General features: G+C 33.3%; 1 protein-coding gene across 3 annotated transcripts in view; it reads right to left on the bottom strand.

The window, feature by feature from the left end:
* The window catches only part of LOC134708025 (glutamate decarboxylase 1-like), a 154,005-nt gene that overhangs the window by 37,452 nt on the left and 89,379 nt on the right, over positions 1-27,174 (bottom strand). For all 3 annotated transcript variants that reach the window (XM_063568267.1, XM_063568266.1, XM_063568265.1), the window contains exon 12: positions 18,246-18,350. In XM_063568267.1, coding sequence (XP_063424337.1) covers positions 18,246-18,350 — 105 coding nt within the window. The remainder of the gene's footprint in view (positions 1-18,245; positions 18,351-27,174) is intronic.

Here is a 27,174-nt window from a genome sequence, read left to right as displayed (position 1 = left end):
CTAAAATATCGTCATGTGAGCTTTATGGACCAGCAATAGGTTGTAATTTAGGTTTGATTGGTAATCTCTTGATGACAAGTATTATACAACTTATGTGTATATATAGTATCAGTTTAATTGGAGTCTGGAGCTGGCATGTCAGTTAACTGCTAGTAGTCTGTTGTTATTTATGTATTATTGTCATTTTGTTTAATATTTTCTTTAGTCACATCTTCTGATATCAGACTCGGACTTCTCTTGAACTGAATTTTAATGTGCGTATTGTTATGCGTTTACTTTTCTTCATTGGCTAGAGGTATAGGGGGAGGGTTGAGATCTCACAAACATGTTTAACCCCACTAATGTTGCGCTTGTCCCACGTCAGGAGTCTTGTACTATTTTTAATTTTAGTTTCTTTGAGTTTAGTATGGCGTTCATACTTTGCTCCCTCTGCCTCTACATCAACCCCTTCCACCACGCCCATGTGTTCTAGTAGATTTTTATGGCATGACTGTATTGTTTCAGAGAAATCTCCGTTGTTATCAGAAATAGAAGGAATGGAACTATATTGATATGAAACACGATATTGACGGTATTGCTGATAACGTAGTAAGATCGCGGTATGAACGTAGTATGAACGTAGTATAATCGTGGTAAGAACGTGCTATAATCGCTGTAAGATCGTGTTGCAATCGGATAACTCGTGGTATGGTCGTAGTGAGAGCGTAGAAAGATCTTTATAAGCGAAGTGAGGTCGCAGAATAAGCGCAGTTAGAACGTGGTTTAATCGTAGTGGGATCGTTGTAGAAGCGTAATTAGGACGTAGAAGCATCGTGAAAGCAACGAAAATTAACATTTTCATGCCGTTCATACCGCGACCTCACCACGATCTAAATTTATTTTAGATCGCGGTGAGCGTGGTGCGATCGTGGTCTAGTGGGACTGGGGCTTAATAGGACATACATGGTCATTACAAAACTGAAGCGATGGTAAGCTGTGTGGCTGTTCGTTTTTACTCCAGGTTAAAAAAAGCTCAAACATTCATAAAAATTGTACCTTGCATAGATTGTTTCGTGTTTAACCGCTTGAAATTCTCAGACCCATCATTTGACATTTTTAATTCACATGTTTTTCTTGTAACTATAAGCTATCGTCAAATCCAAATTTGACATTTCATAACTAAGGAGCCGTCGTGTTGACTTGCTGAAATCAGTAAAGTATGCGAAAAATGCAATAGAATAGAAAACAAAACAAAACAAAACCTTAGTCTCACCCCGGCTACCTTACAAACCAATTTTAATACTATATTATACGAATTTCAATGGTTTACGTATCAGAAAACGTTCAGCTATAGTGTTTTCATGTGAAGGACTTCATGTTTTGAAATGGCCTAAATGCGTCAAACACATTAAAAGACATTCGTGGAATTTTATTTTATTTTTATTTTGTTGATTTCTCCGAGCTTTCATGCATTACTTCTTTTTATTACGCATCTGAATACGAATAAAAGTTATTTTGTCTTTTTTTAACTGCAATTTTTGAAACTATAAAATCGGCAAACGGTTTGCAAATAGGTTCCAATACATGTGGATTTACGTGGGAAGTATATAGTAACAGCCATTATTGTGTATATCTCTGAGTCTGCGCTAAGTATAGATATATGGAGATTTTATCACAGTGTTTATAAAACGAAAGAAGCACTATTAGAATTACAGTTTTATTAAATTTGGTCCACATAATCTCCCTGCAAAATGAAACCAAAAAAAATGTCGTTTTAAAAAAATGGGGTCCATGCACTCGTTTTCAAATTAAATCAGTTTGAAAGATAAAAATCAGTCGATAAATGCATCTTTTCTCGATATGTCACAGTTTGACGTCGAGAAATTAACATTCAACGTTAGCAACGTCATTACCTCCCCTGTAACTGTATCGGGTGTATTGGACGTACGAGAAGCGTAACTAAGCGTTTATCGGGCATTCAAGTAACGTCTGTTGGCGTATGTCTGGCGTTTTCGGGAAATCTTTCGAAAAAAATATTTTTATAAAGGGTACACCATGGACACTATTTTCAATTACGATAGTTTCTACTTAATTTGAAGATTTTTTCACTAAATTTTCAACATAAATGTTTGTTTTCTTTACAGGTTTAGTTTAAACATATTTTATTGTCTAAATATACAATAGGATTGGATACAAGTTATAACAACTTAAGATAATCCTCTCCATATAAGTACAATATACAAAATTTCAAGATGACAGCAATTATATATTTTAGTACAATATAAGGGATTCAGTGAATACCGACTTTGATGTAAAATGGTACTTCCTACCCCATTCTTATTTGCAACGTTTATACTCTGGTATTTAACTAAACCATTAGATAAATGATGTAAGCGGCATACGCAGTTATAAATAAATGATATAAGCAGCCGCATGGCGCAATTTTTGCATTCAGACAATTTAACGTCAAAAACGTCAAGAAAAAGCAGTCGAACAACAGCAGGCAATCGTCTAGATACTATCATAGCATCGTTGGAGGCCCCGTCTATTGCAGAAAGGGTAATTTCTAGCCCATTGATTGAGGCCGGTTCAGTCGCCAGCGGCGGTGGGTCGCCAACGGTAAAAGAGCATGGTCCAGAAAAGGCTATGCGGCCAAAATGTTAAACGACCTACAGTCAAAATATGATTCTCTTGAATATGAAATTGAACGTCTGAGACTGGAAAAATCAATGAGTAAACGTACTATTCCCTCGCCATCTCCTGATGTGGTTGATCAAGTCCAAGAACATATAAATCAGTTACAACTTCAAAATTCGGGTGTAAGAGCTAAGAAAGCTCGTAAGATAACAGACTTTGTTTGGCCAAACCCCCTAGACTTCTTAGAAAGCAGACACGTAATTGACATTGGCAATGGAAACCAAATTCGTACGGATGGGTTAACAAATAAATTGACACTTGGTCAGGTATCAATTGAACAATATGGTTATGCTAGTATTGAGATTATGAATGACATGCTTCGTAATGGGGATTTGTTACACGGGGAACTGCCAGACTACCTGTGTTACATACAATCTATTTTTCGGTTAGCCGCTAACAATGTTTGGGCTAGTGTTTTACTTTATGATATGGAGTACAGGGACCGCCAGGCACTTGAAAAATTCAAATGGGGTACACTATATACATTGTATCTAATCTAAGGGAATTTCATCTTGTTCAGAAACCAGATAGTGTTACAGCAAAAGCTATTCAAGAGATCCAGAATGTATCACGTAGTGCAAACAATGCTAATTATAAGGATCAAAATTCAGGTTTTAATAGTTACAACAAAAAAGGGAAAGGACCCTTTCTTCCTGATGGTCGCACTATTTGTAGGCGTTTTAACACCGGTGATTGTTATCGAAAGGACTGTAAATTGGCACATCACTGTGCAATATGTTATGCAAAAAATCACAATGCTTCTCAGCACTCAACTTCATTTCAATTTCGTCAATCAAACAGTGTTTCCACACAGCAGTCATCTCAACCAGAATTTAATATGCAGGGTTCAAAAAACGAGGGAACTACGGGTCGTTAGACCCACACACATGGACAGAATTACTGCCAACATCAGATTTTGATTACAATTTTATTATTGATGGTGTAACTAATGGTTTTAATCTGATGAATAATTTGTTTCACTCTAATTTTGTATGTGATTTTAATGAACCTTTTATTTGTGAAAATTACAAGTCAGCGTTAGAAAATTCTGATAAGGTTGACCTGAAATTAAGGTCTGAATTTAAACTGGGTTTAGTTTAAATTTATTTATTTAAACTGGGTAATTATATTTTAAGCAATGAGATAGAGACTCCAAAATTGTAAGTGATCTTGGTGCAATTCAAAAACCTAACGGTTCAGTAAGATTGATTCATGATGCAAGTTTACCAGAGGTTGGCGGTATAAACTATTATGCCAGTGAAACATCATGTAAATATATGGACTTAAAAGATGCGTGTAAAATTATTAAAGAAGGCGATTTCATGGCAAAAGTAGATTTGTCAAATGCATATAGAAGTGTGAAAGTGCATGCATCTAATTACCCTTATACTGGGTTGCACTGGAGATTTCAAGGTGATAATCAGGATACATTTTTCTATGACACTAAGTTACCTTTTGGAGCAGCTCAAAGCCCCAGTATTTTTCAGAGACTTAGTAGTGCTGTGTGAAGAATTATGAAATCAAAATATAATTTTTGTGTTATTGCATATTTAGATGATTTTTTCAATTATAGAGTCTACATATGATAGATGATCTGCTGCTCTAGCTTGTTTGATAACGCTATTGCGCAAATTAGGTTTTTACATAAATTGGAATAAAGTTGAAGGACCTTCGCAGCGTTTAATATTTTTAGGTATTTTGATAGATACATGTAAGTTAACACTGAGTTTACCAGATGATAAGTTAACAGAATTTTTTAATTTGTTATGTGATTTTAAAGGTAAACATAGGGCTAGTAAAAACAAATAGAGTCTCTTATTGGGAAGCTTAATTGGAGTTGCCAGGTTATAAAGGGGGGTCGCACTTTTCTTAGGCGTTTGCTAGACCTCAATCATTCTTTGAAAGGAAGCCAATACAAAGCTATCTTGTCAGATGATTTTCAAAAAGACTTAAATTGGTGGATTCAATTTATACATGAATTTAATGGAACAGTGAATTTTATAAACAACAAACCAATAACCAACATCCAAACAGATGCATGCAATTTTGGTGGAGGTGCATTCTTTAACAGTGATTACTTTTATATTAATTGGAAAATTGACATGCCAGCAGTTGCAGATTTTCATATCAACATTAAAGAGACAGTTACACTTATTTTGGCCCTTTTTTATTGGCATGAACAGCTACGAGACAAACATGTCACGGTATTTACAGATAATATAACAGCACGTTCTATAATACACAAAGGCACATGCAAATCATCATATGTTATGAATTTGTTGCGACAACTTTTTTGGTTACAAGAGACTTTTAATTTCACTGTTCAAGCAATTTTTCTTCCCTGGAAAATTTAATGTTTTAGCAGACTGTGTTTCAAGATTGCATGAAAAAGGACAATTATCTAAGTTGTGGAGTTTTAACTATTAATATATACTCGTGTGGTTTTATACCGTTTACTTTGAAGGAGCTTTGTTCTCATATGTCATCGGCCTTTGTATTTTACAGGTGGGGAAGAGCTTCGTGCAAGACTGTATAGTAGTGTGCAGAAATACAAAGCATGTGGTTGGTCAGAAGGGACAAAGCGTACATACAGGACTCAATTGAATTGTTTTAATACCTTTTGCGAATTATTAGACTTGGCTTTAGTGCCCTTTTCAGCAGATAATGTGTGTTTATATATAGCGTATTTAGTGGATGTGAAATCGTTAAAATTTTGTACAATTGTGAATTATTTGAATATTATTAAGCATTTACACAAAGCAAATGGACTAGAGGAACCAATCTCCGGTAATTGGCAGATTCAGAAAGTTTTAAATGGAGTTCGTCGTTCTATAGGTGATGCACAGAAAGGTGCAGAATTAATGACACCTCCATTACTCTTAATAATAAAAGCTAATTTAGAATTGAATTGCAAAAAGAAATTTGTATTTGGTCAGCTTGTTTAATGGGATTTTATGGATTATTACGTCCAGGAAATATTTTGCATTCAGGAAAATTTGTAGAACATAGAAATATCCAAATTTGTGATGTTCACTATCATAGAAATGGTTACGTTATTGAGCTTCAGTGGACGAAAACAGTACAATTTCGTGAACGAAAATTGAATATTGTGTTACCCTCTATAGTGGGGCATCCGTTGTGTCCAGCTTCAGCAATAAAGGAATTATTGCATTTTCATTTTAAACATGGTGCAAAGGAAGATGCACCTTTATTGTGTAATTTATCATATCAGATGTTTATTTCACGCATTAATAGCATTTTAATTAGCAATGATATCAAACAGCATATAACAGGCCACTCTTTTCGACGGGGCGGTGCCACTTGGTGTTTGCGCATTGGGATGTCGGACAGTATGATAAAGGATATTGGAAAGTGATGCATATTTACGGTACACAGAAGTGGACCTCAGCAGGAAATTCGACATGGTGCAATCTTTTGGTACTAGCCTTCCGACCTAGCTAACTTGGCAACTCCCCCTTTTTTTGTTGGGCTGGGGATTGTCTACCCTTCAGTGTACTGATTGCATTATTAATTGCATTTCCTTATTATTAAAATTTGGCCCATTACACAGCCTTATGTTTATTTGCCATATTTATATATATTGCCAAACTTGGAATCAAAATAAGGGATTCAGTGAATACCGACTTTGATGTAAAATGGTACTTCCTACTCCATTATTATTTGCAACGTTTATAATCTGGTATTTAACTAAACCATTAGATAATTGATGTTAGCGGCATACGCAGTTATAAATGATATAAGCAGCCGCATGGCGCAATTTTTGCATTCCCCACCCACCCATCCCAGTAGCATTATTGAATGGGTGTGGTTAAGCATAGATTATATATTTATCACTTTTGCATTATATCAATTATAGGATACTACACTAACATGTATTATTATTTTTGTTTTTCTATCTTTTGTGATTATTCATATATGTTTTAGCTTTTATAGTTGCATTCTGAATTGACTTTAAAGGAATATAAAGCATTCGGGGATTGTCTACCCTTCATTGTACTGATTGCATTATTAATTGCATTTCCTTATTATTAAAATTTGGCCCATTACACAGCCTTATGTTTATTTGCCATATTTATATATATTGCCAAATTTTCTTGGAATCAAAATGAAAATTATATACAATTTTAGATTAAGTTTCACCAGTATAACAGTTGGATACGAGTACATTTTAAGATACAGCAAAATTAATCAAAGAATCTTTTTGTATGGCGTATATAACTATGTACATTTCTGGAAAGGATTGTGTTTACAGGTAATATTGCCATGGGAGAAACTATTGTAAATGCTGAAATCTTGAAAGATAACTACTCTGTCTTTTGATTACACCTTTGACTTCAAAAATGAGACTGTCTTCCTTTTGGTGATTTTTTTTTTATAATAACCAACATAAACCTCACAAATCGTTTCAAAATGCAATAAATAGTGATAAATACTAATAACAAATATAAATAATAGTCCTATTTCAGATCTGAAAGGATTTATAATAAAAAAATAACAGTTAATTGTGGCTATATCCAAGGGTTTACGAAAACATTAAGGATGTTTTTATAACGTTTCATACTGTAAACTGTATATAGTGTATCACAAAACGTTCATATCTAACATATACAAGTGTTATTTTGAGATATTTTCATGTCTGTGACTGAAAAAGAGCAAATAACATAGTTTTGCATGGTTTTTTTTATAATGACCCATTGACTAAACTAATCTAATTCGTTATCAAAAGTTAGCTAAGTTGTTTAAACGAGGAAGCTAAGTCGTTTAAACAAGTGAGCTATGTCGTTTTAACGAGTTAGCTAAGTTGTTTAAACAAGTTAGCTAAGGCGTTTAAACGAGTAAGCTAAGACGATTAAACAATATAGGTAAGTTGTTTAAACGAGTTGGCTAATTCGTTATAACGAGTTAGATTAGCTAAGTCGTTATAACGACTTCAAATAAAAACTCCACCCTGACACTAACCGGCTTTAGTTTTTTCTTCTTTAGAGCACAGTGATCACAAAGTTTCAGAAATGTGATCATTGCTTCATGTCTTATGTTGGCATAATGTGTTATTAGGTCATTGTATGCTTTATGAATAAACGATGGCATACATTCTATGCATGCTCTATAAAAGACAGAGAAAAAAAAAGAGTTTTTTATGAATAGCGCTTAATTATAAACACCTTTGGAATTTTTGAATATTCTCTTAATATTTTTGGCATTGAGCATTACTGATGTAAATCTTATGCATCAAATAGTTAAAAAAAAATATAATAAATAAGATCTTCTTTTCTTTTAAAAGATAAATTCTAAGATCATTTCATTAGTCGAGTGTCATTTTGAAGTTTAAATTTCGATCGTCTACATTGCTTTTCGTTGTAAAATCTATCCTGGCTATCCACTTGTGTCTCTAAGTCTCAACTACATGAAAGTATTTTACTATTGCCTTCTGAGTGGAAAATCATAATTATAATTCAAGAGAGAATACTGAATAATGTGTGTTGACTACATATATGTGTTTCAAAGTGTACTAATTAATTATGAAAACTATTCTGTTCTTAGTCAAAAAATACTTTAAAAAACCAGGGGCCGTGTCAATGAAAGTATCCTAGGACATTATTTAGGATGGTCTTAGGACGTGACTGAGACATGTCTTAGGATGTAAAACAAAGCTGTCTTAGGACAGTCCTAACTACGATGGTCCTAGGACCATCCTTACACATTTATTTAATTGAAAAAATATTTAGAGATTTCTATGTCATAGATGGTATTTTATTAAATGGAAACAATTAACGCAAAATAAAAGTTAAAGTTTTAACGTAATACTAATAAATACATTATTAAATATGATAAAAGATATAGATGAATTTAATACGAAAACAAAAGTAAAGTCACAAAACTTTGTCAGTCGGAAACCAGGTTGAAATAGAACAAAAGAATCGAAGCTCTTTGTTAGAGAAGGCGATAAATGTTTACTGAATTGTTTACTATAGTGACAAAATTTTTAAAAGTTAATAGAAACAAACAAAATTGCATTTTTTTTCTCAATAACGAGGTGTTTTATTTTAAAAACACCATTTGCATAAGTTTTCAATTCATCTAGTACATAGTTAAGCAGAACAACTAGATATCAAGTCGACGACATTGGTATGAATTCCATTTTCTACATTTGAAAATGCCTGTACCAAGTCAGGAATATGACAGTACTTTTCCATTCGTTTTTAATGCGTTTTGTTATTTGATTTTGCCATGTGATTATTGACTTTCCGAATTGATTTTCCTCTGAGTTTAGTATTTTTGTGATTTTACTTTTTTCAAGTTAAATGAAGAAAATGCATATCCTCGGATTTCTTTGAAAAAGTACCACGGACGGAAAACATCAATCTATTAGTTCAGTAATTTTTTAGTCTGCCCTTCCATTATGTGACTGAAGAAAAATTCCAAAAAATGAGTAACAATTGTTTCGAAAAGAGAAAATCGAGTGCACCTTTTAATGTTAGGGCGTGTTTGAGTTGAGTATTTTGTCTTGATATCGTACAAAGTAAAAATATTTCATACATCGTCTCGCTTCAGAATCTAACATTTTTATATATTAAAGCCACAGATTGACTTTATAACACAAAAAAAATCACAGTACTAAAAAGATGAAATATATGGGTCAAGTGAAATACCTATCTAATGAGTCACAAAAACAGAGAAGGTGTGTCCGAATAGCTTTTTTTTTTTACTGAAAGTACTTGACGACAGTCTTTCAAGTTGGATGATTACAATGCATATCTTCGAAAAATTATAATTTTATGTGTGTGATAACTAGGGTTTATAGTCTTCATACACTCAAAAAATCTAGTCTGCCCTTCCACGAAATATTTAATTAGATTTTTTTTTAAATGTTTATGAACTTTCGAAAATTCCACCTGACAACCGATCAGACAATGGTTTTAAGTTGAATCAATGCAGACAAGATTATTAACTGATGCTCGTTAGCTAGTTGGTAAATTTGTCTTTTAAAATACAACTGACATATAAGGATCGTAATGGTGCAATGTGGATAAATTTATCGGTGTCAAAGAGCAAACTTGGTAGCGCGTCATCCCTACAATGGCTTCCATTTCTACGATTGTGAAAATTAACTGGCGTAATGGGGAGATAATTTTGACGAAGAAGAGTCCTGACTGTTGTTAATTGCGATATTCATGCATCAATTTTAGTACATAAACTAGTTTTGTACTTAGCTCCACTCGGTTTCATTACATGTATCAAAGCGAGATTAGTTAAAAAAAGTCAACTTTTTCCCATATTTAAATTAATATTGCACCGTTTTGGTTAGTCGAAAAAAAGGTTGCTTATAATGATAGTATTTTTAGGCTTCAAAATAAACAGCACGAAATAATTTAATGTAATACAATTGAATATTTAACAAATATTGAAAAACATGATGTATTAATTCAAATCTAATAACAGTATGATAGTTTAATATTGTTTTAGTATTTCTAGTATTAAGTTTGTGCTATATTTCTTGTTTTTATTTAGTTTTAGGACATTGTAACCTTAAGGACTATCCTAAGACACCTATTTGTATCTCCTATCTTTAGAACCAAATTTAGGACATATCTTATTTTAGGAGACTTTCGTTAACCTGACTTAGGACTAAGGCGTGTCCCAAGACCATCCTAAGACATGTCCTAGTCCTAGGACAGCTTTGTCGACACGGCCCCAGGGGTCTTGTCGACGAAGTTGTCTTATGGTGGTCTTAGGACACGCCTTAGTCCTAATTCAGTTAACAAAAGTTTCCTAAAATACGATTTGTCCTAATTTTTTTCCTAATTTTAGGATATTTGAATAGGTGTCTTAGGATAGTCACGATGTCCTTAATCGAAATAAAATCAACTAATAAAAATACCAATACAATATTACACTATTATACTGAAAGTACAATTAAACCAATTAAAAAAAAAATCAATACATGTTAAATATTCAATTGTGTTTCGTTTTTTAAAGTTTGTAGACAAATTTGATCCATCAAATACTTCCAGATATCAACAAGTATCGTTTCTAGTATTCAATTTTTTTTAATAATAAGCATATAACAAGATTTCTGTCTAGGTGTTCTAAAACTTACATGGTGCATATATATAAATATATTGAGCTATTCCGGATTCATTTGGTGAAGTTCATCAAGATTTTACACTGTTGTTCTTATACAAAATCATATGAAATGGGCATCAATGGTAGCTCTCCTAAAGTATATCTGCCGATGTCATATTATTACGCTTGTTTTAGATAATTCGTGCTGCCTTTTTGGAAGATCGATAATTCTATCATCATTAGCAACTTTGTTTGCATCTTACCAAAAAGTGCAATAATAATTAAAATGTGGAAAACATTTTAATTCCAATTTACAGAAAAGTCTGATTTCTTTTTTTAACTTAGGCTTATACTGTTCATGTAATGAAATTGGGTGGACCATAGGACAAAACTTTGATTTAAATACATAAATGCATTTACACTACACCATAAAAAGAACTGGTCTGACCCTTACTTTCCTATCTAATTATAACAAACATATGAAAAAAGATCGATCGCGATCGATCTTAGCGTTTACACAAATAAAAAATCGATTCAAATAAGATCGATCTTTTTTAAACCACCTCTAGATGTAGACTTTTTAAGTTCGATTGAAGATCGATCTTACCCGTTTACACTGGACCAAATATCGATCTTAAACAGATCTAGTAAAGATCTTTTTGTCAGTGTAAACGGGGTCTTAGTATTACTTGAACAAAAATTGTGTTAAATTTTTTCATAAAAGTTGCAACCTTTCTTCCTTTACAAATTTACTGAAATACAATAAAAATACATGTCAATTTTGTCGTGTCGTGTTATTCCGTAAGCAAATTGCATTACTCCATAACACTTTTCATTCACGATAACACGTGGTCCCACAATAAAGTGCACAGGTGAATTAAATAAAACAATAATGAAATTCGTGTTTTCATGATCATTGCTAAAAACATGTAAATATAAGTATTGAATGCTTCTTTTTGTAACTTCATAGGGTTGTAAAAGTGTTGACCGTGCGCACATTTTAAGTATGAAGCGATTCTGCGCTTCATTAAAAATGTACTTCGGTCAACGCTTTTACACCCTAATGAAGTTACAAAAAGAAGCATTTAATTCTTAAGTATATTTCTGAGTCTGCGCTAAGTATAGATATATCGAGAATTTTCACACGGTGTTGTATACAAAGCGAAAGAAGCACGTCATATTACAAATGATTTACTTTTCCGTGTGACTTATATATGGAACGCCATAGCTGTCTTCCGTTGTTCATATTAAGCATATGCTGTGCTCATTTAATTATTTTCAGCGGTTTTTTCTCGATTATGAGTGCCATTTTCATTATGTTCAGTAGTATAACAATTATGTTGAGCAGTAACATCATAATGATCAGTAGAATAATCATTATATTGTGCAGATCTGGTATTATATTCAGCACTTTAATCAATATACTTAGCAGTTTTGGCTTTATGTTCAGTAGGTAATTATTCTATTGAGTAGATTTGTCTTTATTTTCAGTACTTTTGAAAATATCTTCTGTCAACAAATTTGTATATTATGTAGATGTATCATTATGTTGACTACAGAAACCGAAATATTCAGTGGTCAAACACACTTTATAATCAGTAGTGTTATCATTATGTTGAGTGAAATAAATATTATGTTCTGTAGATTGATCATTATGTTCTGTAAAATATATATTATGTTCAGTACAAACAACTTTATGATCAGTGGTCAAAATGTTTTATGTTCGGTTCAAAAAATATTATACTAGGTGGTTAATCAATTATATTCAGTGCTTTTTTCATTATGTGGTGGTGGTAGACTTCCGGAAATAACCGAAAACAAACGAAGCCGGACAATTTTTTCGGGTTTATTTTCATACTGTCTGCTTTACAACGTACTCTTGCAGAACTTAATCTGCGAACCTTTCAAAAGTTTAAAGATGAGAGGATAGAGGATGACACTTTTCAGCACCTTGCTGATTAATATTTGATCAGACTAGGTGTTAAAACTATTGGTGATAGAATAAGATTGAGGGAAGCGATGAGGAAGGCTCTGTGACTAATTGACACAGAAATTAACAACTATAGGTCATTATAATGCCCCGAATAATTAGAAAAGCCCCCTCGTAATCAGCTATAAAAGAGGGAGGAAAGATACCAGAGGGAGAGTCCCCGAAATGCTGTGTGGCAGACAGTGTTATTAATTAATTATTAGCTCCCTTGGTAAAACTCCAAATTTCATATTAAATGTATTTCATTGTTAAACAATTTATATGAAGCTTAATAAGTATATATTTGTTAATTGCAAAGTTTTTGATATTTGAATTCATTGGTTAAAGATATTTATTTATATTGTAAAATTTAATATTTGCATCGTCGCAAAATCTTCGCTTACCTTCTTTGGATACCTTCAATGAGAAAATTATATGGTTTATTATATAAATCCCTTCTTAGTTTAATAATATACCGGCCGTGGAAAGTTAGGTGGAAGATAGACAAAATAGATATAAACTCCAGTTGATGGAAGACTTAAATGTGGACTGACACTGCAAGCCAATATTATAAAGAAGATGTGGTATGATTGCCAATAAGACAACTATCCACAAAAGACCAAAATGACACAGAAATTTACAACTATAGTTCACCGTACGGCCTTCAACAATAAGCAAAGCCCATACCGCATAGTCAAAAACAAAAGACAATTCTTATCACCATCTTAAGGTGTTTATATATCTCAACTTGTACGAGTCGTAAATATAGCTCAACATGCAGACTTCTTTTACGTTTACGTATTTCACATCCAATTGTTTATGGAAATATTCTTTATAAAGCACAAAAAATTCAGCATTCACCGCAGAAACTAACAAAACCTTTAAATAGACTTATTAAGAAGGAATATAGTAACGATACTGTTGTCAGGTCATTAAAGATTGCATATTTTTGCGTTAATATTGATACACTTGCAGGGTCTTTGCATCGGAACTAAACATATTTATTCGAAAACCAGTTGTTGGCATGACACGGCTTATGTTCTTCTCATATATGTTATGATGGTATGATACTAAACCCCTAACGGGAAGGATTGTGCCTGATATTCATATGATGAAATCATAATCTTTCAATCAGTTTAATTGAAGTCTGGAGCTGGCATGTCAGTTAACTGCTAGTAGTATGTTGTTATTTATGCATAATTGTTATTTTGTTTATTTTCTTTGGTTACATCTGCTGACATCAGATTCGGCGTTACACTTAAAATGCGGCGTCGAAGAGGGTGTTTGACTTCGAATATTTTGCAAGTTTTATTCGTTTTTTTATATTGTTGGTTGATTTTGGTTCTGTTCGTTTTGTGATGTCATTTTATCAAAAATTACGTCGAGTTGTGGAAATCTATTTAAAAATACTGTCGCAAGGAATGTAGGAAGGAAAGATGGGACGGAAGTACATGTATTATACGGTTTTCTATAAAAAAAAATTATCATAGGATATTTAACTTTCAAGGTGCATATCATCTGTCATTGTTAAATTTCTATATCTTAATTCAACCCCAATACAAATATATCTGACACTCTGCAAGTAAATCGAACATTTTTACCCTTGGTTAAATTTGAATATTCCCTGGCACATAAGTTGTCCAAACATGCCCCTTCAATTACTTGAACCTTGGTTTGAGAATTATTTCCCAAAGTCATCTATAGTGTTTAACTTCTGATACTGCCAAGAACAAAGAAGATCCGAGGATCGCTATACATAAGATTTTACAGTTTTTAATAAATATAACGTTCCGTTTTTATACGACCGCAAAATTTGAAAAAATTTTCGTCGTATATTGCTATCACGTTGGCGTCGTCGTCTGCGTCGTCGTCGTCATCGTCGTCGTCCGAATACTTTTAGTTTTCGCACTCTAACTTTAGTAAAAGTAAATAGAAATCTATGAAATTTTAACACAAGGTTTATGACCACAAAAGAAAGGTTGGTATTGATTTTGGGAGTTTTGGTCCCAACATTTTAGGAATTAGGGTCCAAAAAGGGCCCAAATTAGCATTTTCTTGGTTTTCGCACTATAACTGTAGTTTAAGTTAATAGAAATCTATGATATTTAGACACAAGGTTTATGACGACAAAAGAAAGGTTGGGATTGATTTTGGGAGTATTGGTTTCAATATTTGAGGAATAAGGGGCCAAAAAAGGGCCCAAATAAGCATTATTCTTGGTTTTCGCACAATAACTTTAGTTTAAGTGGATAGAAATCAATGAAATTTAAACACAATGTTTATGACCACAAAAGGAAGGTTGGTATTGATTTTGGGAGTTTAGGTCCAAACAGTTTAGGAATTAGGGGCCAAAAAGGGACCCAAAAAAGCATTTTTCTTGGTTTTTCGCACCATAACGTTAGTATAAGTAAATAGAAATCTATGAAATTTAAACACAAGGTTTATGACCATAAAAGGAAGGTTGGTATCGATTTTTTGGAGTTTTGGTCCCAACAGTTTAGGAATAAGGGGCCCAAAGGGTCCAAAATTAAACTTTGTTTGATTTCATCAAATTGAATAATTTGGGTTCTTTGATATGCCGAATTTAACTGTGTATGTAGATTCTTAACTTTTGGTCCCGTTTTCAAATTGGTCTACATTAAGGTCAAAAGGGTCCAAAATTAAACTTACTTTGATTTTGACAAAAAATGAATAGGTTGGGTTCTTTGATATGCTGAATCTAAAAATGTACTTAGATTCTTGATTATTGACCCAGTTTTCAAGTTGGTCCAAATCGGGGTCCAAAATAAAACTTTGTTTGATTTCATCAAAAAATGAATAAATGGGGTTCTTTGATATGCCAGATCTAACTGTGTATGTAGATTCTTCATTTTTGGTCTTGTTTTCAAATTGGTCTACATTAAAGTCCAAAGGGTCCAAAATTAAACTTAGTTTAATTTTAACAAAGATTGAAATCTTGGGGTTCTTTGATATGCTGAATCCAAACATGTACTTAGATTTTTGATTATGGGCCCAGTTTTCAAGTTGGTCCAAATCAGGATCTAAAATTATTATATTAAGTATTGTACAATAGCAAGTCTTTTCAATTGCACAGTATTGCGCAATGGCAAGAAATATCTAATTACACAATATTGTGAAATAGCAATTTTTTTTCAATTAGAGTTATCTTTCTTTGTCCAGAATAGTAAGCAAGAAATATCTAATTACACAATATTGTGAAATAGCAATTTTTTTTTAATTGGAGTTATCTTTCTTTGTCCAGAATCAACTTAAATCTTTGTTATATACAATATACAATGTATATTCACTTTTTACTACCAACTGATAAATTAAAATAATCTTTACCATTCAGGGATAACAAGCAGTTTTTTTTACATCTTAATATTTTATGATGTATTTAAATGAGTAGTTATTGTTGCAAACTCCATTAGAAATTTTAATTGAGATTAGTTTTGGAATAAGGGAAAGGGGGATGTGATTAAAAAAATTGGGTTCAATTTTCTCATTTGAAATTTCATAAATAAAAAGAAAATTTCTTCAAACATTTTTTTGAGAGGATTAATATTCAACAGCATAGTGAATTGCTGTAAGAGAAAACCAAAATTTTAAGTTCATTAGAACACATTCATTCTGTGTCAGAAACCTATGCTGTGTCAACTATTTAATCACAATCCAAATTTAGAGCTGAATCCAGCTGGAATGTTGTGTCCATACTTGCCCCAACCATTCAGGGTTCAACCTCTGCGGTCGTATAAAGCTACGCCCTGCGGAGCATCTGGTTACATCTTAATATTTTATGATGTATTTAAATGAGTAGTTATTGTTGCAAACTCCATTAGAAATTTTAATTGAGATTAGTTTTGGAATAAGGGAAAGGGGGATGTGATTAATAAAATTTGGTTCAATTTTTCTCATTTGAAATTTCATAAATAGAAAGAAAATTTCTTCAAACATTATTTTGAGAGGATTAATATTCAACAGCTGGTGAATTGCTCTAAGAGAAAACAAAAATTTTAAGTTCATTAGAACATATTCATTCTGTGTCAGAAACCTATGCTGTGTCAACTATTTAATCACAATCCAAATTTAGAGCTGAATCCAGCTTGAATGTTGTGTCCATACTTGCCCCAACCGTTCAGGGTTCAACCTCTGCGGTCGTATAAGCTACACCCTGCGGAGCATCTGGTTAAGATATATAACATCCGTTTTATTTTACATTTTATACTAGAGAGGCGAATCAAACAAATTTCCCCAAAAAATATATCTTTCTCACTGAATGTATCCAAAGAAGGTAACCAAAGATTTTGCGACGATGCAAATATTAAACTTTACAATATAAATATATATCTTTGACCAATGAATTCAAATATCAAAAACTATGCAATTAACAAATATGTACTTATTAAGCTTCATATAAATTGTTTAACAATGAAATACATTAAATATGAAATTTGGAGTTTTACCAAGGGAGCTAATAATTAATTAATAACACTGTCTGCCACACAGCATTTCGGGGACTCTCCCTCTGGTATCTTTCCTCCCTCTTTATAGCTGACTACGAGGGGGCTTTTCTAATTATTGGGGGCATTATAATGACCTATAGTTGTTAATTTCTGTGTCATTTAGTCACAGAGCCTTCCTCATCGCTTCCCTCAATCTTATTCTATCACCAATAGTTTTAACACCTTGTCTGATCAAATATTAATCAGCAAGGTGCTGAAAAGTGTCATCCTCTATCTTCTCATCTTTAAACTTTTGAAAGGTTCGCAGATTAAGTTCTGCAAGAGCACGTTGTAAAGCAGACAGTATGAAAATAAACCCGAAAAAATTGTCCGGCTCCGTTTGTTTTCGGTTATTTCCGGAAGTCTACCACCACCACATAATGAAAAAAGCACTGAATATAATTGATTAACCACCTAGTATAATATTTTTTGAACCGAACATAACACATTTTGACCACTGATCATAAAGTTGTTTGTACTGAACATAATATATATTTTACAGAACATAATGATCAATCTACAGAACATAATATTTATTTCACTCAACATAATGATAACACTACTGATTATAAAGTGTGTTTGACCACTGAATATTTCGGTTTCTGTAGTCAACATAATGATACATCTACATAATATACAAATTTGTTGACAGAAGATATTTTCAAAAGTACTGAATATAAAGACTAATCTACTCAATAGAATAATTACCTACTGAACATAAAGCCAAAACTGCTAAGTATATTGATTAAAGTGCTGAATATAATACCAGATCTGCACAATATAATGATTATTCTACTGATCATTATGATGTTACTGCTCAACATAATTGTTATACTACTGAACATAATGAAAAGGGCACTCATAATCGAGAAAAACCGCTGAAAATAATTAAATGAGCACAGCATATACTAAATATGAACAACAGAAGACAGCTATGGCGTTCCATACTTATATACCATTTTTTCCATGTTACTTATTAAATAATGTGTACACAATCGCGATTATTGTCTTACCTCTTCCAAAACAAGCTGGAAACGTGGTCTCTTCTTTATTTCATCGACAAGATATTTTGACAATGTGAAAAACAAATCAATTTGATCTTTAAAACCAGCATCACCCTAAAATAGAATACAAAAAATACAAACATGAAGGTGAAAGAGATTAGCCAAAACGTTAATTTTAGCAAATTCTAAGCCGAAAACATCAGTCTGGAACAATCATAGATGCTTAAAACTTTCCTTTTGGCTTGTATTATAATTCCAGAATCATCATAATAATCTAAGATGCTTTATGTAAACTTTTATTAGTATTTTACAGGTAACTATATATAAAGTATTTAATATAAAGACCACAAATCATACATACATAAATAGGATTAATTTTATTTGTATTCTCAGAAGATCTTTGGAGTTGTTCGATTACATTATAACATTTTATCTGCGTTCAGAGAGCTTCAATTTGATTTTTATTTGAGGGGGAAAAGGGGAATATGGGAGCTAGGATGAAATTTGAATAAAAAGCAGGCCAGGAGTCTTGAATAAATTAAAGGCTGGATGAGCAACTGGCAAAAAAAAATATGTCAGGATGACAATTTATGCTAAAAAAAAGTCAGGATAAAGTAAAAAAAAAGGCAGGACCGAGTAGAGTGACAAATAAGACACCATACACTAGTTTGAAGCTTAGTTGATGTAATATCACGTTTTGGATTCCGCAATAGTTTAGAGAAGAATACCAGATGTTAAAGTACCTAAGAATCGGACATTCAGAATTTTAATAGTTATATTCTCGCCAAAACTATCGTGTGTCAATCGTTGTAAATTTCATACAAAATTATATGTTCACTATGGCATGGCATCGGTTGCAAAAAAAAGTGATATTTTTCATTTACATGCATTATTTTTTATTAAAATTGTATATTTTTTCATTTTTATGCAGTAAATTTGATTAAAATGGTATAAGTTGTCATTCAAATGCAATATTTTTTTATGCTATATAATATAATTTGTCATTTAAATGTTTTTTGTTTTATTCAATTGGTATAGTTTGCCAATTTAATGCAATATTTTTTATTCAGGTGTATATATATATATATTTTTGTTTATGTATATGCAATAAAATCAACGGTACCAATTTTGTTGCACCAGATGCGCATTTCGACAATACATGTCTCTTCAGTGATGCTCGTGGCCAAAATATTTAAAATCCAAAGCATATATAAAAGATGAAGAGCTATAATCCAAAAGGTCCAAAAAGTATAGCCAAATTCGTGAAAGGAATCAGAGCTTTGCATGAGGGAGATACATTCCTTAATTTATAATAATTTCTAATATTTTGTAACAGCAAATTTTAATACAGAAAAAATCCGTATTTTCATGCCAGTACCGAAGTACTGGCTACTGGGCTGGTGATACCCTCGGGGACTAATAGTCCACCAGCAGAGGCATCGACCCAGTGGTAGTAATAAAATCAACGGTACCAATTTTGTTGCACCAAATGCGCATTTCGACAATACATGTCTCTTCAGTGATGCTCGTGGCCAAAATATTTGAAATCCAAAGCATATATAAAAGATGAAGAGCTATAATCCAAAAGGTCCAAAAAGTATAGCCAAATTCGTGAAAGGAATCAGAGCTTTGCATGAGGGAGATACATTCCTTAATTTATAATAATTTCTAATATTTTGTAACAGCAAATTTTAATAACACAAAAAATCCGTATTTTCATGCCAGTACCGAAGTACTGGCTACTGGGCTGGTGATACCCTCGGGGACTTATAGTCCACCAGCAGAGGCTTCGACCCAGTGGTAGTAATAAAATCAACGGTACCAATTTTGTTGCACCAGATGCGCATTTCGACAATACATGTCTCTTCAGTGATGCTCGTGGCCAAAATATTTGAAATCCAAAGCATATATAAAAGATGAAGAGCTATAATCCAAAAGGTCCAAAAAGTATAGCCAAATTCGTGAAAGGAATCAGAGCTTTGCATGAGGGAGATACATTCCTTAATTTATAATAATTTCTAACATTTTGTAACAGCAAATTTTAATAACACAAAAAATCCGTATTTTCATGCCAGTTCCGAAGTACTGGCTACTGGGCTGGTGATACCCTCGGGGACTAATAGTCCACCAGCAGAGGCATCGACCCAGTGGTAGTAATAAAATCATCGGTACCAATTTTATTACACCAGAATTGCGTTTTGGTAAATTGTTTGACGTCACAAAGTCAAATTTGCAACAACGTTTGTGATTGGTATATTCTGGATTGTTTTTATATGTTTTTTTTAAGTCCAACGTATCACTACAACATATAAAATTCATGGGTCAATATTTAGAGAATGAAAATACAAAGTTTGTTATAAAAACAAACTTATAATAGAAGAAAAAAAGACACACACAAAAAGACATGGCAAACAAAAGAGACGAAAAGAAAAACAACGGATCACAACATAACCGTAAGCAACACGAACCAGGTTAGTAAAATGAAATGGCGAAACATGTGCTCTGGAAGGATACGCAGTTTAAAACGGACGTTGTACGTACAGTTTTGGGATATTCCCAAGCCAATTACTGATACCAGTGGTGTTACCTCAGTTTAAATCGGTTGAAGAGTCATATACCATTGGAATGAAGCGTAAACTGGCAGATTGGTAAATCTTCGCCGCTATATGATCTGATCTATACATAAGATATAGCCAAAATAAAACATCAGATCATGTTAAGTCTTCTACGCTATAAGTTAACAATTTGAAATAAAACCATTTTCCACAAAAAATAATACAGAAAATTAAGTGACCAGTGATATATGCGGACATTCGTTTTACTCAGTCTTTAGTTTTCTGCATAGTGTTTATTAGACTGTTGTCTGTCTTTCCATCGTTTTGTTTTGATGTGGTAATGTCTTTTTTTTTCCCTTCGTATGCTTTTTGATTGTCTTGTTTGTATCTTTTCAAAACGTCAATACAGACATGGGCATATCAAATGAGTTACGAATATAAGGGATCATGGAACATCATCGTCTAGAGGGGGCACTAACGATACGGAACGAAAATCGTCCCTCTGGTATATCTTTACACCTCTTTTGTAAAACTCAATCACAGTGTCAAAATACATTATCCGAACTGTACGGTTCAAATACTCAAATGGCCTGGAGCATGTTAGAATTAAGTTCCTTTCTCTTTCATTTGTTTTTATTTCTCTTTTTATTTTGGTAAAGCAACTAATAATTTTTATATTGACCTAGTACCATGCTAAAACATTTTAAATGAATCATAGACAGAAATTCAGGTTCTTTTAAATAATGCTTTGACATAAATTTTCATGTTCAAGCTTTTATTAGCAAAATTTCTAAAGATCTGCAAAAAAAGGTCTGCAGATACAAACGAGACAATGAAAAATCATAAGAAGGAAGAAAAAAAACAGACATTACCATAACAAAACACAACGATGGAAATTCAAACACTAGCACCAGTCCAATAAACACTACGCAGAAAAATAAGTATCACGAATGTCCAAATATACCATTGGTCTCTTAAGAAATATTTCACTATTGGCGATTGCTTCTGATGGATTAAACGGGCTCTTCTTCCCATGAATATTTCTCTATGTTCACTGAGGTAAAGCCGATGACCGTAATTCGATTCACGGTCGTCCCAAGATAGCGGATGAAAAATTAGGTCAGTATCTGAATGTCAGTTAAAGTGTTTCTATACTATTACAATTAAAGCATTCATCGCTATAATGTAAATTTGTAAAGGATTCACACGGAAATCACAAATTACTACCGAGAAATGTGTATGAAACAGGAAATTCGAATTGTAAAAAAATCGCTACGATGACCGTAAATCATTCTATATACCATTTGAATGAAACATATCAAATGTTTGCAACCAATACCATGCCATAATTCATACAGTTGAACAATTGTTCTTAAAACGAATATATATTAAAAACATCAATATACGTGTTCTAAAATAAGACATATATGCATACAACATAGATATATAAGTACGTCTAAGTCAGTGACAACCCTACAACAGATGTATCCATCGGATCGCCATCAATGATGGTGATACATGGCTGTGTACATAATGTATATACAACTCGTCTAAACATCAACCCAACAATGTTAGATCTGTAAATTTGCTTTCGCAAATTTTTTGTTCTTCCCTCGCCGGGATTCGAACCCGTGCTACTGTGATATCGTGACACCAAATCGCCTGCACTGCAGCCGTCCCGCTAGACCACACGACCACCTTGGCTCTCAAAAAAAGAGCTTTCGCTGGCCATGTGTTACCTTTCCACGTCAGTTTTAATCTAGCGGCGTACTACAGTACATGATATATAAGGCATGAAGATATTATTGTTACAGATCAGCTAAATATATATATATATACACATGGAAAAAAGTATTGCAACACCAAATTGAAATTGAAATTAAAAAAACACTCTTCATTTTTTTGGGATATAATTTGGTAAAATAGAACTAGTTAATCATTTTTTAAGTATCACCTGAGTTTAATCAATAAATATCGACTCGATAATTTTTTATCTGCACATGCAGCTACTGTACCCGTAAACAGCTTGTTTTATCCTCATTGTTTTCAACCCTTTAAATAACCAAATTTTTAAAGTTATATGATTGACAACTTATAATGGGTCCTTGAGAACTCCTAACTGCAGCAAGATGGCAGATTATCAGCATAAGGGAAGCAGGGATGTCGCTGTAAAAACTGCACGTATTGTTGGTCATCACCATTTCACTATAAGCCTTTTAACAAGAACTGTTCGAGATCGACTCATCGCTACTGGTTATCGTGCGATAAGACCATTTCGGAGACCTTTGCTAACAAACAGACACACAGTTTTCCGTATCCAATGTAGTGCAGAGCTCGCCAAAGTTGGAAATAAGCATCGTGGAGGAAGATCCAATGTTCAAATGGAATTCGGTTCATCTTCCTTGGCACGATCGTAGCCCGGATTTCAACCATATCGAGCACATTTGGGACACAATTGGGCGGAAAGTGCGCGAAAGGACACCCCAGTTCAAACACATCATGAAATAAACAATGCCCTTCTAGTCCGGCGGCTACAAGCATATTTCAGACGAATTGTGCACATCCTGTTACAAGCATGAAATTTGGCATAGACCTTCCTCAACTATTACTCTTTTATTTCAGATAGGGAGGCATTTGAAAAAAATGTCTCACTTTCGGTAAAATCCAAAATGGCGGACGTCATACTAAAATCAGCCCAATATCGAAGGCTAGCGTGTAAAAATGTGTTATTATCATGCTACTATCATAATATTTGGTGCAGACCTTTGTTTTTTACTACTTTTGGATAAATTAAATAGATTATATGTCTTCAGAAACCCCACTTCCGGTTAAAATCCAATATGGCTGACATTGTACTTAAATAAGCTTATTTTTTAGGGAGGGTAATTGAAATGTGTTTTAACGTATTGCTACTATCATTACATTGTGTATGAACCTTTCTTTGGTGTTTCTGATGGATACAATGCATAAGACATATGTCTTTAAAACCCTTTCTTCCGGTTATATCCAAAATGGCGGACAGAGAAATATCAATTTTTTATTCAAATTTTCATTTTTTTTCAATATGTAAAGAAATGATTTTATTTTGTGCTGGTCATTAAACTTTTGGCTTAAAGTTATCCTAAAAACCACTTATTCTAGCATGTTGTAAATATTTAGATATAAAGTTGAAACTTCCGGTTAAAAATATGACGTAAATTTCAAAGATGAGTCCCCAATCTATTTTTTCGATTTAGAGTTTTGGATAGATTGATTAAAACAAAATAAAATCACTATAATAGTACTAAAAATTATTTAAAATTATTACTATTTGGCCAAGAATACATGTTTATTCACAGTCACCATGACATGAACACATCGCAGTGCACGGGATACCCGATTTTCCACATTAAAAATGACCGCGGAATCCTTTCTTACATCCACAATGTATAAGCTTTGACAAAATGATGAGGCCTCAAAAAGAGTTTTTCAAAAGTTATCCTCTTTGTCCCCGCCTGGAGTGGGTAGCATAAGAGCCAATCCCAAGCTCGTCTCCCTAAACACCTGCCTAAGTATATTGCATTATTTACATGCTAGAAAAGACTAGACCAAGTTGAGGGAATAGCATCGAAAAGCCGTCCCTGTTGCGCAAATAGTTATTTTCTTGCTTCGTAAACATGTTATACCCCTCTGCTAAGTTTGTGCTATCTTACAGTAAAACCCCGGTGATTTAGTCTGATTAATCATCATTCTTTTTGTTAAAGTCACATCTTCAAATGCAATCAATGTCTCCCACATAGTCTTTTACCCCCTTTCAAGCAAAGAGAGAACCATATCACAACAGGTAAAGACATGGATAACAATAAGTGTTTCAGATCAATCAGATCACTCATTACCTAGTGCATTTGAAAGGCCATTGATAGATATTAATCCAAAGTCTTTTGCCCTCCCAAACACAACGTCCACCCCTATGTCACGGAATAGCGAAACAGTAGTGACAACATCATCATTAACGACTGTTCGAATCATGACTCGTTTAAGTGCGTGTTTCACTGCATCAGACACATGCACCATGATTTTAGTGTCTGCCTCTAAATGTGAACTTGGTGCTTAACTTGAAATACATTACGTGGTGGATAAGATAGAATATCCTGACCATTTGTTGCTATAACTACCATACGCATCCAAGACTTCATCCACTCATATTTCAGTTTCAAGGTATTTTATTTAGGTAAGGACATAATACCCAATCAGCATACTCAGTAGGCCGCAATTCTCAATCGGAGAGCTGATTTCCAACATTTACAAAGACTGTGGTATTGTTTCTCACATCTTAATAAATTCTGCAAAAACACATATTTTCTTGCCTTGTTAACCTAATCTGTTTCTTTTCTCTTTTTTATCTTCCAACAAAACCACGTATCGTTTTCAATGACATTAAACATCAAATCCATATGGTGATGTTGGCTGGTCAATCATCATTCTAAATGCTATAGTCACATCTCCAAACTCCATCAATGTCACCAACGCAGTTCCTTTTCCAGCGAACGTGTTATCTTTTAATGCCTAGTGCATTTGAAAGGTCATTGATTGAGTATCTTATACTTTTCCCCTTCTAAATGCAAACCAAAGTTTGTCTGCCCTATGTCACGGAATAGCGAAGCAATGACATCAGTATCGACTGTTTGAGTCATGACTCAGTTAAGTCTATGTTTCACTGCATCAGACACATCTATCTTGATTCTAGTGTCAGTCTCTTCGTGTAAACATGGTGCTAAACTTGAAACATCATCAAGTGGTGGATAACACTAAACATCCTGAGCATTTGTTGCTTCAACTACCTTGTACTCAAAATTGTATTGAGCAAGCTCCTGTGAATGAAAACTTAAAAGTTCTTTCTTACTGTCGTCATCTCTCAGAAAACTTTCCCATCTTTGAGGATGTTTTTAATCCTGGGTTCGTCTGTGTATTCCCTTTCCCCTAAATGTTGCCCTTGCTTCTTTTAGCAGCTTTAAAACTACCAGTATTTCGCTATTCCGGGACAAAGGGGCAGACGAACTATTGATTGTATTTGGGGAGGCAAAAATCTTTGGATGAATATCTATCAATGGCCTTTCAAATGCACTAGGCAATGAGTGATCACACACTTTTATTTCTGACCAATACCTTATGACGGGTTGTGATACTGTTCTCTCTTTGCTTGAAAAGGAAAAAAAAACTTCGTTGGAGACATTGATGGTATTTGAAGATGTTACTTTAACATAAAGAGCGATGATTGATTAGCCTAAATCACCGGGGTTGTACTGTAAGATCGCACAAACTTATCAGATCTAACATGATTAACGAAGCAAGAAAGTCAATTTTTGCACAAAAGGGAAATCTCATTTTAAGTGAGGCTATTCCCACGACTTGTTCTAGTCTTTTCAAGCATGTAAAACGTGTAATATACTAATGCAGGTGTTTAGTGAGACGAGCTTTGGATTGACTCTTATGCTACCTAGTCTTGTCACTAATGGTTTGTGAAGGGACAAAGAGGGTCCCTTTTAATAAAAACTCTTTCTGAGACCTCATAATTTTTTCAGAAGTTTGTACATTATGGATGTAAGAAAGGATGCCGCGGTTATTTTTAATGTGTAAAATCGGATCTCCCGTGTACTGCCTTGTGTGCATGTGGTGGTGACTGTGAATAAGCATGTATTCTTGGCCAAATAGAAGTAGTTTTAAATAGTTTTTAGTACTATAGTGATTTTATTTTGTTAAAATCAATCTTTCCAAAACTCTACATCGAAGAAATAGATTGAGGACTCATCTTTAAAATTTACGTCATATTTTTAACCGGAAGTGTCAACTTTATATCTTAGCATTAACAACATGCTAGAATAAGTGGTTTTGGGGATAACTTAAAGCCAAAAGTTTAATGACCAGCACAAAATAAAATCATTTTCTTTACATTTTGAAAAAAGTTGAAAATTTGAATAAAAAATTGATATTTCTCTGTCCGCCATTTTGGATACTTCCGGAAGTAAGGGTTTTTAAGACAGATGTCTTATACATTGTCTCCATCAGAAGCACCAAAGAAAGGTTCATACACAATGTAATTATAGTAGCAATACGTTAAAACACATTTCAATTACCCTCCCTAAAAAATAAGCTTATTTAAATACAAAGTCCGCCATATTGGATTTTAACCGGAAGTGGGGTTTCTGAAGACATCTAATCTATTTAATTTATCCAAAAGTAGTAAAACACAAAGGTCTGCACCAAATATAATGATAGTAGCATGATAATAGGACATTTTTACACGCTAGCCTTCGATATTGGGCTGATTTAAGTATAACGTCCGCCATTTTGGATTTTACCGGAAGTGAGACATTTTTTTCAAATGCCTCCCTATCTGAATTAAA

The sequence above is a fragment of the Mytilus trossulus genome, chromosome 2 (genome assembly GCF_036588685.1).
Source record: "Mytilus trossulus isolate FHL-02 chromosome 2, PNRI_Mtr1.1.1.hap1, whole genome shotgun sequence".
NCBI classification, from domain to species: Eukaryota; Metazoa; Mollusca; class Bivalvia; order Mytilida; family Mytilidae; genus Mytilus; species Mytilus trossulus.
The sequence above is the reverse complement of the archived record's forward strand: the minus strand, read 5'-3'. Positions and strand labels throughout refer to the sequence as shown.